Source organism: Pipra filicauda, unplaced genomic scaffold (genome assembly GCF_003945595.2).
Source record: "Pipra filicauda isolate LSUMZ 115617 unplaced genomic scaffold, ASM394559v2 scaffold507_size779033_pilon, whole genome shotgun sequence".
Classification (NCBI taxonomy): domain Eukaryota; kingdom Metazoa; phylum Chordata; class Aves; order Passeriformes; family Pipridae; genus Pipra; species Pipra filicauda.
Genome location: NW_024104651.1, coordinates 491,896 through 508,664, shown reverse-complemented (window position 1 = coordinate 508,664; position 16,769 = coordinate 491,896). Strand labels below are relative to the sequence as shown.

Genomic DNA, 16,769 nt, shown 5'->3' with positions numbered 1-16,769 from the left:
ACATTACACTTGTCAAGAGATGCATAATTTCAATATCCTAGATTCTGAAAAGAGAAAGAAATATAACAATAAGGCTGTTATTGGGGGTTGGTTGCTACATTGACAGTGAAACAAACAAAAAAGTATGTAGTAATTTCCCAGAAACTTCTTCACAAGAAGAAAAAACTTTCTGATTTTGGAGAGATCTTCTAAAATGTTTAATCAATATCTAGGACTAGAGTTAGTAGACAGAGAAGAAGAGCACCTCTGAAGAAATGTGTAATCTCTAACTAAAGTAGTAGAGTAGGTAATAAACATAAATATTAATTGCAAGATGAAACGGTTTGTATGATTTAAGGTTTGCTATCTGACATAGAGTAGCAGCGAAGAATGCCACAACAAGGAAAAAATTACTATCAAATACAGGCCCTGGATCCCTGCCAGTCTTCTAAAGTTGAGATGTATTAACTGATTGGATCTGACCGGACAGGGAGTGCTTACTGCTCCTATTATTTTTTATTGCCTTCCTTCATACCACCAAAACAATAAATATCTTGTACTACTTAATGCATGCTATGAATATGATAGTGTTGTCCCACTGAATAAAGTTTTCAATGCCTGTATCAAGGAAGCATTTAGTTGCACAAGTGGAGAAAACTCAGATAATAACCAACAGCAAACCTTGCCTGATTACTAAACCAAGGCACATGTGATTATTTTCACTGGAAGTGTCAGAAAGACAACTGACTACTGTATGGATCCAGAAGCATCACAGACTTGGCTGATGAAAATGTTCCAGGGACTATCCTCTATTCAAACTCATTTGCAGTCTACACAGTACATGCCTCAGGCCCTGAATGAGCCAAATCCAGTACATATGTCCAGTACAATTCCAGCATGATGTGCATGGAACTTCAGCAGCAATTTCAGCATAAAACACAGCTTTTGTTCAGAAATACAAAAGGACAAGATGACGATGATGATGACTTTTTCTTCTCAAGTAAGAAAGTAAATGGACAAGACACAGAAACAAAGTTGGGATTAGAGAAATGAATCTCAAATCTCTTATACCAGATGTTCACCTCACTACTCTCACTATTCCATTAAAGTAGCCATAGCCATAGCATATAGCCATAGTATACAGCCATAGTCTACAATGTATACAATCACATTATATTACAGTCTTTATATAATAGTCTAGGAGCCAGGACATCTGGTAATAACTAGAAAATCTCACAAAGCTTGCTAGTTAAAAATAACCTCATACTTTGTAGGCAAACAGTCTAACCACTATTCTGGTTGCAGTCATGCCTATTCCTTCTAAGGCGCGCCATACAGAATGAAATTTCCAAGATTCATGGGATAAGAAAGAAAAATAAAAGTAACTAAAAGCTAGAAGAATGAATCTGTAGGCAAGATATTAGGACTCTGTGACTTGATTACAGTAAAATGCATATGGAACCTAATTCATCTTTTTGTAATTGCATCTGCAGGTTACAGGACTCTTCACACAAAGTCCACAGTGTCTGGAATAAAGCATCTTTCACATTTGGATGACTTACAAGACACAGACAAAAGTAAATAAGGTATATCTTTATTAAGAAATTCTTTAGATTATTAAGATTTGCCATGTCCTATGAACAGAGTTGGGTAAGCACAAGGGGAAAAGATCCCAATGATTACTAGTGCCACTGCTTGTATATGCTCAGTTATAAATATCTAGATTTGTCGAGGTTTATAGGACAAAGGATACAGAATGAAGAAGTTCACAAACATTAAAAAAAACAGGAGTTCAGTATAATATCCCATTTCATGACAGCTTTACTGATAGCTCACACTAAATATTGTACCTATCATAGAATCATATTTATGATCTATAATTGGTTTTTTAGGGTCAAAGCTGAATTTCTTGTAAGGTTTGGACTTTTATTTCTCCCCGTGATTTAACTGTTCAGCTTTCTTCTTTGGTTGGACAGGGTTTATTGAATCACTCCTATGGATGTCCACCTTAAAAGAAAGGCTTTTTAGAAGTAAAAAGCCTTGCAGAATAGTTTAAGGAAGTTCACAATGCTCAGCAACATGCCAAGTCACCTAACCCTTTCTGAAATGTTATGATAAAGTCAAGTCCCTTTAAAGAGAAGGTTTCCTCTCCACATCTCTCAACAAGAGACCTTCATACTGTGTACTTGTGCAAGGGTTACAGAGTCGGTTCAAAGACTGAATTCCTCGCCAGCATAAAGCTAATTCCAACACTGTTTTTTGAAATTAGGACCAAGCCTGTTGACTGGCACTGCATGCTATCAAGGGCAAAATAAGAGTTTTGAGTGTGGGCATAGATGCTAATAGATCTTAGCTTTGAAGGCAGCAGGACAACACTGAGCACCATGTAAGATATCTCTTTTGCTTACAGCTTCGCATTTTGTGCATTAGAATTGTCTAATAACAAATGACACAGGGATTATCAAGTCTAGTTTCTCTTCCAGGAAGAAGTGGTAGTTTCAAAACACATAGAAATGAAGGATAGGCTATTTGGTCATTCTAAGTTTATAAAGTAGTCAAAAAGGATTTGAAAGCTCAGCACCACCACGGTAAAGAGGAGCTGGTCTTTTTTAAATGGAAGGTTGAGACCGTCTCCAGCTCTTTTAATCTTTTTCCCTCCCTGGCCCACGCATTAAGCTCATTCTCATGAAAGCAGAGCCAGCTGTTCTTCAGTCAGTAGCTGCTTCTTGCAGCAACCATGATTTCCAGTGGCAACATAGAAATGCACATACCATATGTTCTTTGGACATTTATTTATAGTCTTTATCCAACAGAGCTGGGCAATTATAAAGACATGATGATAATTTGTGAACAGAAAAAAAGAGCTTCTTCTACCTAAATTTGTCCCACGAGAAAACAGAATACCATCTACTTGCAGCAGGCAATTCATGAACACGTTAATGAAAATATGAACAAACTATATGAGCAAATAGCAGTAACAAACTAATCAAAATCATGACCTGTTTATGGGTTGATTATAATAACAAAAAATGACTACAAATAAGTGCTGAGTAATTTGTGAACCAAATAAAGGGCTACAACTCACAAATACAAAGTGCTGACAATTAATAATTTAACCAGCTCTAGTTAGAGCCATCTATTTATTAAGAAACCTCTCCAACTGGATCTGGCAGAATGATTTATCTTTATATACAGTGATAAAGCCAAGGGAAATCAGTACTACTGGACATTTTAAATGCCGGGTTTGATTCTCTAGAGACCCATAGTATCATTTATTACCCTGCAGCCTGAACTTTAGATGTAGCCATTCTCATTTAGTAATATTTTAAAACCCCTTTGTCTAGTACAGATGACACAATACACAAGGCAGTAACAAATCAACATCTCTGTGTTTAAATTACATAAAAAAACAGTAGAAGTTTACATTATCCTTCTTTGTCTTTACAGATAATTCAACATAAAAAAATAAAATAAATACTCTAGCAGAAATATACAGGAAGCCTTCTTAGTAAAGCTAGCATAAATCCAAGTGAACATTAAGCTCTTGAAGAAAAATCATGAAATCTTTTACACATTTTTTTAAACTTTGAAGTAAAATATTTCCTGAAAAGTTTAAAAATATAAACAGAGCATTAATTAAGCTAGGGTTTTTCTTTATCAGAGTGACTGTCACTGCTAAAGCAGAAGAGAATAAGGTTATTAACTTTATGGTTTACTGCTTGTTTTTTTGAAACAAATGGTCAAGATCATCATGTTGCTCTTAGGACTGGTGTCTTCCAACACGCACCAGTTTTTGACAGCAAAGTAATTGATGAGTGTCCTTGCTTCAAGCTTCTTGAAATGACATTGCATAAAGCCAGAAGGATAACAAGTTGCAGGAAAATAGTTTTAAAACCACTGCAGGGGTGCTTTACAACTCTATAAAAGCATACTTTACCTTTGTCAAGGAAAGGCATAAGAAACAAAGCAACTGTGTTTTCTGTAGTAACAGAAGAGAAATGGTTTCAAAAATTGACAACTTCGTGATACAGTGTATACACCTCATTATCCGTCTGTACTCTGATTCTCCTGTTTCTGAACTTGAAAGAATTAATACATACAAATAGACTACCTACCACTTTCACACTTGACTTCTGACTCAAAATTACAGCTACTCTGATCCTTTTTATTATTTCATTTCTATTGTGGTTTCTAGACTAAGGAGGTAATTCTTAAACGGAGATGAAAATTCTATAGTTCCTTTCTACAGAAATTATGTACAGATTGCTTCCAATGACCTCAATGCACTTAAGATAACACAGTCAGAAATAGCACCAAATTGGAAAAAATGCAGTCAATTTAAATTTTGTTGCTCTCTTGACCAAGAGAGCATAAGAAATGCATATAAGCACATATATTTGCTTATAACTTTCAGGTTGGTAACTTTGCACGTACTCCATACATTCTGACAAAATGCACATTAAACTGTGAAAGCTGCACACTTTGATCAAAAATGTAGTCTGCCAGGAAAATGACAAAATCTCATCTGAGATCTTTTAGTAACAACACACATACACAACTTTTATTCTTGCTAAGACCTCGGGTTGCTCCCTAGCAAAAAGTGTGGTGTACTGATTACAAAAACAAAATGAAAAAGATAGAACTGCAAAAAAAAAATCACAGAGGAATCAAATCATGGAGTACTTTGCATCAGTTTACTCCCATCTAGCAAGACAAATGGGAGAAATACAAACTGTTTTGATAGCATTTCCATACTAAGTTTCATGCAAATTTCCAAATCTCCTCAAGAGGCTGGGACTAGTTTCCAGATAATCTACAGTTTCAGGGTTTCATGAGAAAAATGTTATATTTGTGGAGATTTACTACCTGTTTTAACCATTCTAAAGGAAAATGTATGGAAAATCCAGTTGCATTTTCAAAAAATATGTTTTGAAATTTCTTCATGAAATCTCTCTACTACTTCATTATAATTGCTGTATGTGGTTTATCAGAATTATTTTTATCATTATTCTTTGCATTGCTACCTGTAATTTTGAGGTGTTAAGAGGGAGGAAAAACACTTTCTAGAACCTCTTGGAAACCTGTAATAACATCTTCTAGTGACCTTTAAGCTTCAGCTAAAACCTGGCTTTAAGGCATAAAAATTGTGGTTCACTTCATTGAACAATCCACTCTTTAGAGACATGCAACATAGCTAACAATAAATCTTTCCTCAGGTTTCATACTTTCTTTATAAGTCAGTCATACCCCAATTTCATCAATACTGTACTCTAAATCCCAATAATTAAGATCCACCACTGGATATATACCATTTCTAATTAGGATACAGAGGGAACATACTCTGTCCAGTGGGACTGAAGAACAGAAAAAACATGGGAGTTTTTTCACCAAGTCATTTTACAGGATGGTCTTAAAAGTTTCTTATCAGACAGTGTAAATATTACTTTTTCTAAACTCCTAAATTCATTATGTTTTCATAATGTCTTCCAAATAGACACTATATCCAATAATTTTCTCATTCATTCTAGTAAATCAATACATTTTGCAACAGTCCTCTAAATAAGGACTAGTTGCTCTTGTTGCAGCATCCTGTTTTAAAAAACCTTTTGATATCAGCAAAGTTTTTAACGATGGGCCACTTGAATTGAAAGGTAGAAATAAAATGGAGGAAAAAATGTGAGGTGGGGGAAAGGGACAAAAGGGAGAGAAAGAAAACTCTAACAAATACAACACAATTTTGCTTGTTTTTTTTGTTTTTTTTTTTTTTTTTTAAACAAAGAAAGAAGTCTTTCATACTTAGAAAGTTGTCAGAATATTGAGTGTTTCTCTAGTTTATTCTACTTTTCATGTATTGTTACAGATGATTTTTAGTTCAGAACATCTGTGAATGCTTTCCTTGACTTTCCTTTCTGAATCACTGAAAACTGTTCTGGGGATTTCTGCTTGCCTAAAGCCAGTAGCACAAAATGTGTAAGAATTGATATATCCCTTCATTCTGTTTAGAAGTCACTGTAGTGAAAGATTAAGATGCGTCTCCGAAGTATTAAAGTATATTTTTGATATGAGCAGTAGCTGTTAAATCCTAGCACATAAGAATCTGCTAGCAGAATGATGACTTGGCAAAGGTTTAGGAAAAGAAGACTGTTGACACAGCAGATTAATGCATTTGTTTGCTTACCCCCAGTCTCCCCTCAAATAATATGATATCTATTTAAGGTTTAATGAAGTTGGATTATACTTTTACACTCCCTGGGTTATTTGCCTCTGTAATATTTGTATTCTAATAACAGGGTGGATAAGTTACTGAACGTGAGGGGGTGAAGAGAGAACTTTCTCTTAACTATTGCCAATCTGTTTCAAAAAATGAGATTTTTGCTTTGAGTAACAAAGACAGCAGAGCATTCATTTGTATTCAATCCAATCCATATGCCTACATTTCCACTGATTCAGCTTTGTGCATTTTAAAAGTCAAATTTTGCAGAATGTTATAATTAATTATAGGTAAAAAAGTCATGTGATATACATCTCCCACAGCATGGATTAGATCCATCCTGCTTTACACCACTAAGTGCAAATTGCTTACTGACAGTACTTAGAATGCACTTTCCTTTTGGCAGCAGAAAGTACAGTGGTATCTATTATCACAGTGTTCAATAAAAATTTAATTTAGCCCAACCAATTTGCACATTATACTGGCATACAATAAACACAGGATAATTTAGGTTGGAAGGGAGATCAGAAGGTCTCAATTCCAATCTTCTGCTCGAAAGACAGATAGCTATTACATAGACCGGGTTGCTGTGTGGTCTTGAAAACCTCCAGGAATGGAGGATGCACAACCTCTCTGGGAAACCCAATCTGTTGCTTTACTGTCCTAGAAGTGAAAAAGATTTTCCCTTATATCCAGTCTGAAATTCTCTGCCTCTTGTCTTCCCACCATGCACCAGTGTGAAGAGCATGTCACCGTTCTCCACGTAAACTCCCTCTAGGTATTTGCGGGCTGTTACTAGCAGCCTGCTCCCCCCAAAGCCCTTCCTCCCCCCAGCTTCTCCTCCTAGGGCATGGTGCTCCAGCCGCCAATTGAAGAAGACCCTCCACTGAATTTGCTCCATGTTATCAATGTCCTTCTTGTATTGGGGGAGGCCAAAACTGGGGAACAACCTCCTCCCTTGATCTACGGGCTATGTTCCTGTTAATACAGCCCAAGATGCTATTGGTTGTCTCTGCAGTGACAGCATGCTCTTGGCATATGTTCAGCTTGCTGTCTACCACAGTCTCCAGGTCCTGTCACAGAGCTGTTTCCTAGACAGTCAGTCCCCAGCCACAGTCATTGCATAGAGCTGGTCTTTCCCAGATTTAGGACTTCATATTTGCACCTACTGAATTTTGTGAGGTTCTTGCTAGCTCGTCCCTTCAGCATGTCTAAGTCCTTTGGACGGCACCACTGTCCTCCAATGTAACTCCTGGTTCCCTAGTCTGGTGTCACCTGCACACTGTGATCTTTCGCCTCCTCCAGGTCATTGATTTAAGAATGTCTAACAGGACAGGATTTGGCTCCTCATCACTTCTATATATCCCATACATGCTTGACCACCCTTTCAGTGAAGAAATTTTTCCTAGTATCCAATTTAAACCTCCTCTGGCTGGAGGCCATTTCTTCTTGTCCTACCGTTTTTTACTTGGAAGAAGAGACTGATCACCACCTGGCAACCTGTCAGGCAGTTGCCTTCTTATCTCCAGGCTAAACAACCACAGCTCCCTCAGCCACTCCTCATAGGACTTGTGCTCCAGGCCCTTCACCAGCTTCATTGCCCTACTCTCCACAGGCTTCAGCACCTCAATGTCATTCTTGTAGTGAGAAGCCCAAAACTGAATACAGATTTCAAGGTGCAGCCTCACCAATGCTGAGTGCAGGGCTAAAATCACACCCTGGTCCTGCTGGCCACACTATTTCTGATACAGGCCAGGATGCCATTGGCCTTCTCGGCCACATTGTTCAGCTAGCTGTTGACCAGCACCCCCAAGCCCTTTTCTACTCAGCAGCTTTTGTTGTTTTGGCTTTTTTTGAAGACAAAGCACTGTGGTAAAAAAATAACTCAAAATTTAATTTACCGCCACTTTTAATGGTGCAAATAAATTAAATCAGGAAAGACACAATAATAACAATGTTTCTCAGACTGGTAGTAACTGTCATCCCCCTCTTTCACCTCTCCCAAGTACACACATGCTTTATGGTCTTAGGATCTTGGGTTGACAAGATGACATTGTATATGAGAGTAAAGCTGGGCACTGGAGAAATTCAAAACTCTTAAACTTGGTCTGTTTCCAAAGTTATTGTTTATATTCCAAATTAACGCAGCTGCCTTTTAGTTTCTGTTGTTTACAGAAGCAGCGTTATTTTTCTCAATAATCTTTTACTATACGCAGTTTATGATGAAAACTCCATGCTAACTGCTCCACAGCTTCTACACAAGGGCTCTGGAGAACTAAGATGCTTCACAATTAACAATATAATGAAACTAAAATTATGATCTGCATCCCAAAGAAGGCAAAATACTGCCTTCATCCTCAAATCATAATATTTTAAATAAATTACACTATGTAATTTGGTGTATTTGGGGATTTCTAAACTACCCTTATGTACTGTAAATGCGTTGTTTGAGTATAAACATGTGTGGTAATTTCAAAATCTAGCAAAAAGTAATTCTTCTGAAAAGTGAATATTAATATTTCTTAGAAAATAAGGCTTAGTACTTACACTCAATTGGGAGGGAGTGTGGTAGAAGCAATGTTAAAAAAATCCACTGTGATTCAGTGAAATAGATGTGAAATAGAATTGATTACGTCAAGAAAATTTCTAGAATAGAATGAGGGGTTTATCATATGATTTCTCATAAAACATACACTGTCCAACTACGGGAAAGCGTATGCTAAAGTCAGACTAAAGATCCAGCTAAGGCAAGTATCCTGCTTCCATGAATGACCGAAACCAGAGGTACAGAGAAGAATGAAATTGAAAGGCAAGCATACATCATAAGGAGTATAAGAGCAGCATCATTTTTAGCAGCATAAAAAGTACACAGATGCATAAAAAGAACAGTCTCTCCTGAAACAATTTATTAGTGAACCATGAAGCGTAAAGTTTTAGATCCTCACTTACGGAATCAAACGTGAAACGTAAAACACTAAGGGAAACTGAAAACTGAAGACAATCAGAATCATGGAAAAAGACATTATTCTTGGTGCTGCCTTTTTAATGCAAATATCTCACAATGCAGTGGTAGTCTCTTTCCATGAAACCAATTCAGCACATATTTCTGTAATTCTGTTTCTGTCAGGAGACCTCTACAATACAAACATCATTTAGTATTGGCATGATTTCATTTAAAATGCTATCATTTACCACCCAGCAGGCTGTTTCGACTAGAACTGGACAAATCCAAGCATAGGTGCAACCTATAAAAAGCCCTTCTATTTCTGTCTAGCTTTCAAGAAGCACAATGAGATAAACTATGAACATTAACAAACCATTACTTTGATGAGCTATTCCCTAATAATGTGCACAGGACTAAGCATTGAAGAACTACCTTAAGTTTTATGATGTGAGTCTGTAAACTTGTCAGTTCAACCTAGGATTTCAGTCTCAGCTGAGGACATCCTTTTTCTGCAAAAACAGTTCTCCAACACATTCACTACTTTTAAGAAGCTTGAAATTCTGAAGCAAGAAGGCAATAGTTCTGACCAAGGCAACTTTAGGTGAAGGATTCTTTTTCTTTCATTCCTAATTTGTTTATAAATGGGAAAATAATAAGGTAGGGTGTAAATTTGCATAATGAATGTCTTAAAAATGAGACAAAAGGAAAGGTAATAAAATAGATGTGAGTAGAAAAGTAAAAAATAACAATAGCAGTTGCTGCATTTGCTATTTATAAAGTTACTTCTATATCCTAAACCATCTTATCTTGGGCCCTTAACTTTGTACCCTTAACTACATAAACAGAATAAAAGACAGAAACTTGGGAAGTGTCATTTGTAGAATTCCCAACTGTTCATTCTAAGAGCATGTAGGCTTCACACCTTCAAAGGAGAATAGGAAACTGACACCAAATTTTGAGTTCACAATATAACATAAAATACATAGTAAACAGCTTCTTCTATCCAAAAAATGTTTAAGATAAACAGGTTGTTGCTGTCAAAGAGAAAAAAAATGATCTTCAAGGTGCTCTACACATATTTCATATGTAATTTGCAGAACATTAAAGCTCAAAGACCTCATAAACTTTTGCAGTTATTGCAGCAATACAGAGTTCATACCTGTGGCGAGATAGATGATATGGAAAAGCATGTCCTTGCCCTGCACAACATCCACAACCACATGGGAAAATCGACTGTTGTCTTCCATGAAGTAAGGAATTGGAATAACTGGTTGAACAACCTCATGCATTAAGAAGAATTTTTGAGCATCTTGAAGATTTCTCTCAGTCAGATTTGCATACAAACCCTGATCCATGGTGCCACACTGTAAACACAGAAAACTAACATTACTATACGTGGCAACAAAAACAACAGATCTACTCCCTGATTTAAGGTACAAGAAAATAAAAACCAAGGCTAAATCATGTAGTGACACTGTGGAATTCGACCTTCAGGTCCCATTTTGGTGCTAGCCAGACTGTGCAGCAATTGAGGAAGTTCAACTTTCCTGAGGCAGTACTATAGAGGCTCCCTAACCCTAAACAATATGGAAGGGCAGTAGACAGACCAGCGCAAGTGGACTACAGTAATATTATGCTATTCCTATGTTCACAGGGCATGAAGGAGAAAAACTACCATCTGACAAACCAAATAGTTTTCTGACTAGTTTTCTTTATAATTTTCACAGAAGCAGTGCTAAAGACAACAAATTTTCAAAGGAAATTCCATGTCCTACCACAGCCAGGGGCTGAGAGAAATCTGAGGTGAAAGTACCACAAACCGTTCTAGGAGTTTCTTAAGACTGTGTTAAATAGCAAAAATGGACAGTGAAGAGCTCTATCAATGTTATCCACAGCAAAGACATTTTTCATTTGAAACTGAACAAATTTTTATCTGAAAACTGTACTCTTTCCTTACAAGAAAGCATTTACTAACTTCATGGAAAAGTTTCAATCACAAATAAACTAAGCAAAATAAGTGGCAGTTAATTTTAGCATATTTGTGTTCAATTGGGGACACAGAAGAGAAAGCTGCTTAATGCATGTGAATATATAAACATCCACATATTTACTCAGGCATAATTGGCATCAGAGAAGTAAAGCAGTACTTCACAACATCTATCAAATATTTGGGTGATGTGAAAGGCATATCCAAGTCATAATTTTCATTCTGTTTTCCTATATCATAAATTATGCCATAAATTACAGCATGAGCAAAATACAGGGTTCAAAACCCTACCAGTTTTTTTTTCATTATTGCCATGTGTTCAGTCTGAAATTATGTCATTATTCCAAATCCACAAATGTTAAAAAAAAAGTCAAGAAATTTCATGAGAAATCAGATGATGAGGAAAGAAAAATAAACAACTGGCAGGAAACAATTACTTGCTCTGTATGTCAGATCAATGAAAAAAATAAACCATGCCAGAGAAGAATTTCTCTGAATCCATCGAGCAGGAAAGATTCCAGCTGAACACTCATAATACATTGAAATTCAAATGGTCCTTGGTCTTATGATAGACATTGCCCTGTATAAGAGAAAAGCAGTGATCTCTGAAGAAAAACAACATTCCTCAAAACTGGGACATCCATAGCATTCTAATCTGGAAATATTTCATAAATATAATCCAGCCTTGGAAATACAATATCTGATGGAACTGTAACAACAGGGTAATAGTCTTCCTTCACATCACATACTTCTCTCTGTTATTACTGAGTAGGTGAATACTCTGAGGACAAATCTACTTCTGGGACTACACAAACAGAACTTCTGATACTTTATCATAAGGACTCTATAAAAGAAAAGTCCTTCTTTCTGGGAAGGAAACCAGTGACTAAGTCAATGAATATATCCCGTCTATGTGAAGTGTACTCTAAAGCACCACCACCATCACTGCTGCAGTTACAGAGCCAGAAATCTAATCTTCCTAAGCACTTCTATTTTTTTAGGTTCTTTTAAGGTCTTAGGTTAGTGCAAGACAGGGCCTTATTAACCATGAACCATAAAGCCTTTTGAGAAAACCTCACGTAAACGATTGTCCCTCTCCCATGTATTCATACCTGAAAATTAGGGTTAGGATTGGGATACGGAAGCCAAGCAGATCGGGAGTTTTCCTGGTATTTGAAGGGTCCATTAAAGGCCTGAGTTATGGCACTCAGATTGAAAACACAAACTGCTGAGGCTGCTATGCTGTTCCTGTAAAAGAAATATAAATATTAACCTAAATAATAACATTAAGTCAACTTGCTGAAAAATAAAGAAAAAAGACTAACTCTTCAATCCTTCAAGTAACTAACTAAGCAGATAAGATCAGCCAGGAGATGATATCTCAAGATAATGATAGATGATAAGCTGATTTAGCACAGACATTGCATTTAAAATATTTGTTGGCCTTACCAAGTAGCTGGTGTGGGAGAAACTTAGAACTTCCTACCTTCTGCTGCTGCTCTGATACCACAAGGCTATACTTCCACACAATCATAGCACTAGGGACACCTCTTTTGTAGTCACAAAGTTCAGGATGATATTACTCTTAGGGTTTATTATTGTTTCTTCCATACAACATAGATGAAACAAGGTAAGGATTTATTCAATTTATGGTATGTCTCTGGACCTTATGGAACCCCAGATATCTCCACAAAAATCCTGTCTTCCAAGAGATGATGTACAGCAATAAGTATACAACTTCAGAAACCCATCAAGAGAAAACAACTTGGACTGCATACAAGATATCTTGTTAAACAAATAAACACAAATAAATGGCAGTCAGACAAAACATAAAATTTCCTGCATTTGCCTTGAAAATGTGATATACCTAGCAATAAAGTAATTCTGCATAGCGTAAAGAATATAATCTAATTATTATGAAAGCTTGTAATATGAGAACGAGCATTGTTCTCTTCCACATTTTGAAATAAATGAATAGATAATGAAGGTATTAGTTGCACAGATTTCCATTGCAAGTAAAACTGCTGACAATTGAGCCACACATTATTATTTTCTTTTTTTTTAATATATTTTTCTTTTTATTTAAACTTAGCCTGCACTTTACACAAGGCTTAGGAAAGCATACTATAGAAACTCCAAAATTATGGGAAAAAAAACCCAAGCAAACAACAACACCTGGAGGCACAAATCTATCAGCAACTGAAAAAAGTTAGAATATATGGATTAAAATGCCAGGACAAAAGAGCAATTTGCTTTCTTATGCTTGTCATCCTTATTTCAAAGAAATACCAACACTTGGTGTTCAATATCTGCAGAATCAATTATCATTGGATTTGATAATCCCTTGCCTATATAAATTATCACTAAATGCAGCTCAGTAATAATATTCTATAGTACCCATACCAATGTCTTCTTGAATTTCTTGAAGTCCTTAAGGGACATTAGACTCGTGCTTACAGATTTTTCAGATAGTCTAAAAGAAACAAAATCAGCTTCATTATGAAGCAGTGGCTATAGTGGACTTAATCATCAACCATATATAAAAGGTGCAGGTTTGGCTGTTACTCAGCCTTTATTGACAGAAATGTTTCATTTTTTTCCCTCCACAAGTATATTCAAGTATATTAAAAAAAGAATTAGAGTACAATAAAGTCATTGCAATTCTAAAGGTATTGAGACTGAAGAATGTTGAATGTGGTTAAGCAATATCTGATGCTGTTACACCAAGAGAAAGGAATATGTTGTTCCCTCTCATGGGAAACCTTGGCATTTCTACACCATCAGTTGCAGTGCTGAAAGGTGAATCAGGTGGGTTCCACAGATTATCCGTGAACAGGGAGTCAGCATGGGGAAGTAATCCTAACTCTACAACATTTCAACAATGTCCAAAAATTTACTTACAACATTTGATGTCAGGAACAAATATAATTTAAAGGGAGCTATCAAAAAAACCCACCCTCAAACAGTTGTAATTAAATCCTCTTTGAAGAGTCCATTCTGTTGAACAATCAGAATGACAGGCCACCAGGGAAGAAGGAAGTAGCAGCAAGGTTTCAAATACTGTCTACTTTCACGTGGCAAAGGTAGTCTTAACATTAGCAAGTCCATTTTCAGAAGAGCCAGGGAGCATCAGGAGCATCGTTCCCCTTCCATGGCCTAAGCCCTATGGATTTTCTGCAGTAGAATTCCTCTGGTCAAGCTTTTCATGGCAGGAACACGTCAAGGCTATTTTGACTTTCATAAAGGATCATGTTGAAGAGGGTATGTGTATGCCACTTGAGAAATACCTGTCTTTTATTATTTGAACTAGCTAGTAAAACAGATCAATGAAATTAAAATTACTGATCAAAACAACATCAAATTTTCTTATCCCCAGTAATCTCAAAGTCTCTACTATTCTCTTTATAAAAGCGGTGTTTAAATTCACTATATTACTCCATTGCAGGAACAGGTTGAGCTCATCATCTGATGTCACAAGTTAGGAATTGTCACAGCTGGATGTAAGCAGCCCATCACCAGTCTTGTTCACAGCCTGAGCTGCTGGCCCAGGGGTGAGCCTGAATCTGGAAGATGCCTAAATGTGTTCATAAAGGACTGTGCCAAAAGCCCAAATTCATGCTCACTGTCTAGAATATGTAGGGATAATAATTTGTTGACATTAATTTGTGACTATTTCCACCTGATTAATGGATATTTATAAAAGGTAGGTATCCCATTGTTTAAGGGGCCCAACCTGTGTTTTAGGTATCCAAGGAACTTCTAAAATTCTAGACAAAACTGACTTACACAGCGAGACAATACAAGAAGGTAAGATAATCAGAACCCGGAATTGGAAACTCTGTTCCAGTGGTTTGAATACTGGTCTGCACAGCCATAACACAGAGGCTGTTCTCACTAAGCAACACATTGCTTATGTTATCATGTTAGTTAAGAGCTAAGCAGCTCTTGGTATCAAGCTCAGAGTCCAGGGAGCTCTATCTTGACCTAATTTTTTAACATTTAACAAATTTTAACACCAAATTGAATTTTTTTTTTTCTATTTTACCTTGTTGATAGAACAGGTTCAGTTAAATTTAAAATAAATTCTTGTTTGGACCCTTAAACTCACTAAAGTATATGTTAGGACTAATTAAAATACATAAGAGCACCTCTTGTCCTATTTTGGGTAAGATGCATTCTTCCTGACAAGGTCAAAATCCATCATGTCAAATTCATAATCATGTCACATTACAATTATAAGATATTTTTTCTTAAGTACATCATTTATTTATGTATTGCAATAGTATGCAAAATAAAAATTAATGCCTTTCTAAGAACAAATGAATATGATGACAGAATACTCTTAAACACAACTGGATCCCTGCTTTATGGAAATATTAAGAATTCCTCCTCTCATTTCTTCAGCAATTCACGTGGGAAACATTTGGAACTGGCGCTTGTGCATAAGAGGACAGTGGATTGGGCAAAACAGAAGTTTGAATTTATGATGTTTACTTGCATATACAGAAGAGAGCAGCTCAGAAGTTTAAGTTTTTGCTGTCACAAACAGCAAGAAAATAAAATATATAATTCGTTTTACTTACACATTAGTGGTAAAAATTCCGTAGATCAAGTCCAATTCTGGCAGGAAGAAAGTGCTCTGAAGTTCATTATAGTAAAATGGAATTTCTCCAGGGCGAGAGCAGTTCAGACGAGCTTTCATGAAGGTAGTCCAGGTATCCTCCAGCACAAACTTGCCACCAATATCATTTTTACACACCCGAGCAGCACGTGAGAATACTGTTTTCCCACAGTCGTGTTCCACCGCATTCTCCCGGAAGAAGAAGTAAGTAAAGTTCCCAATGTCATAAGATGACACAAAATTTGGCTCTGAAAATAGCAGGAGGAAAGATCATTTATCACCTTCTTGTGATATATGCACTTATATTAACATGGAAGTTGGATTTATCTTCAAATATTAGATTTAGAAAAACACACCTTTGATCATCCTTTAGAGAATTGGCGCAATGACATCTGAACAGGACAATTCATGTCCAACCACGATTATGAGCTACATGATCATGATATGCTGGGTTTATCTGGGTAGAGTTAATTTTTTTTCACAGTAGCCAGCATGGCACTATGTTTTAGATTTGTGCTGGAAACTGTGTTGATAATTCAGGGATGTTTCTGTTATTGTTGAACAGCACTTACACAGAGCCAAGGCCTTTTCTGTTTCTTACACCACCCCAACAGCACGAAACGCCTGCTGAGTTGCCAGCTGGGGTTAAACCATGACACGTGGCCTGACAGACTCTCTGCTCTACGGGTCTGTAGCACATGACTCTGCCGGGCAACCTTGGCCCAGCTTTCTGTATTCCACCATCAAAAATGTTACTGAATTTCCATTCTCTACATATGGGCATAGTGCCTTCTTAAAATGTAATTGCTTTATCTGTTAACTCTATTTCTGCTTTACCACCATGCCATTACTCCAGATTAGCAGAATAATGGGTGGTAACTGATTGTGAGTGAAAACGTATTCAGAGGATGCAATGAAAAGAAAAGAAAACTATACAAAAGCATTTGATGGAAAGATAACTGCATTTCAACCCTGTCTTGCTTAAAGCTTTTGATAGTATTACAGTATTTTTCTCTGTCTTATAAAG

At 36.5% G+C, this 16,769-nt stretch overlaps 1 protein-coding gene across 1 annotated transcript in view; it reads right to left on the bottom strand.

The window, feature by feature from the left end:
* Positions 1 to 16,769, bottom strand: part of SEMA5A (semaphorin 5A) — a 240,238-nt gene that overhangs the window by 116,877 nt on the left and 106,592 nt on the right. Inside the window, exons 7-9 of the mRNA XM_039386823.1 lie at positions 15,705 to 15,990; positions 12,234 to 12,369; positions 10,294 to 10,498 (exon numbers count right to left, since the gene is read on the bottom strand). Of these exons, the coding sequence (XP_039242757.1) occupies positions 10,294 to 10,498; positions 12,234 to 12,369; positions 15,705 to 15,990 (627 nt within the window). The remainder of the gene's footprint in view (positions 1 to 10,293; positions 10,499 to 12,233; positions 12,370 to 15,704; positions 15,991 to 16,769) is intronic.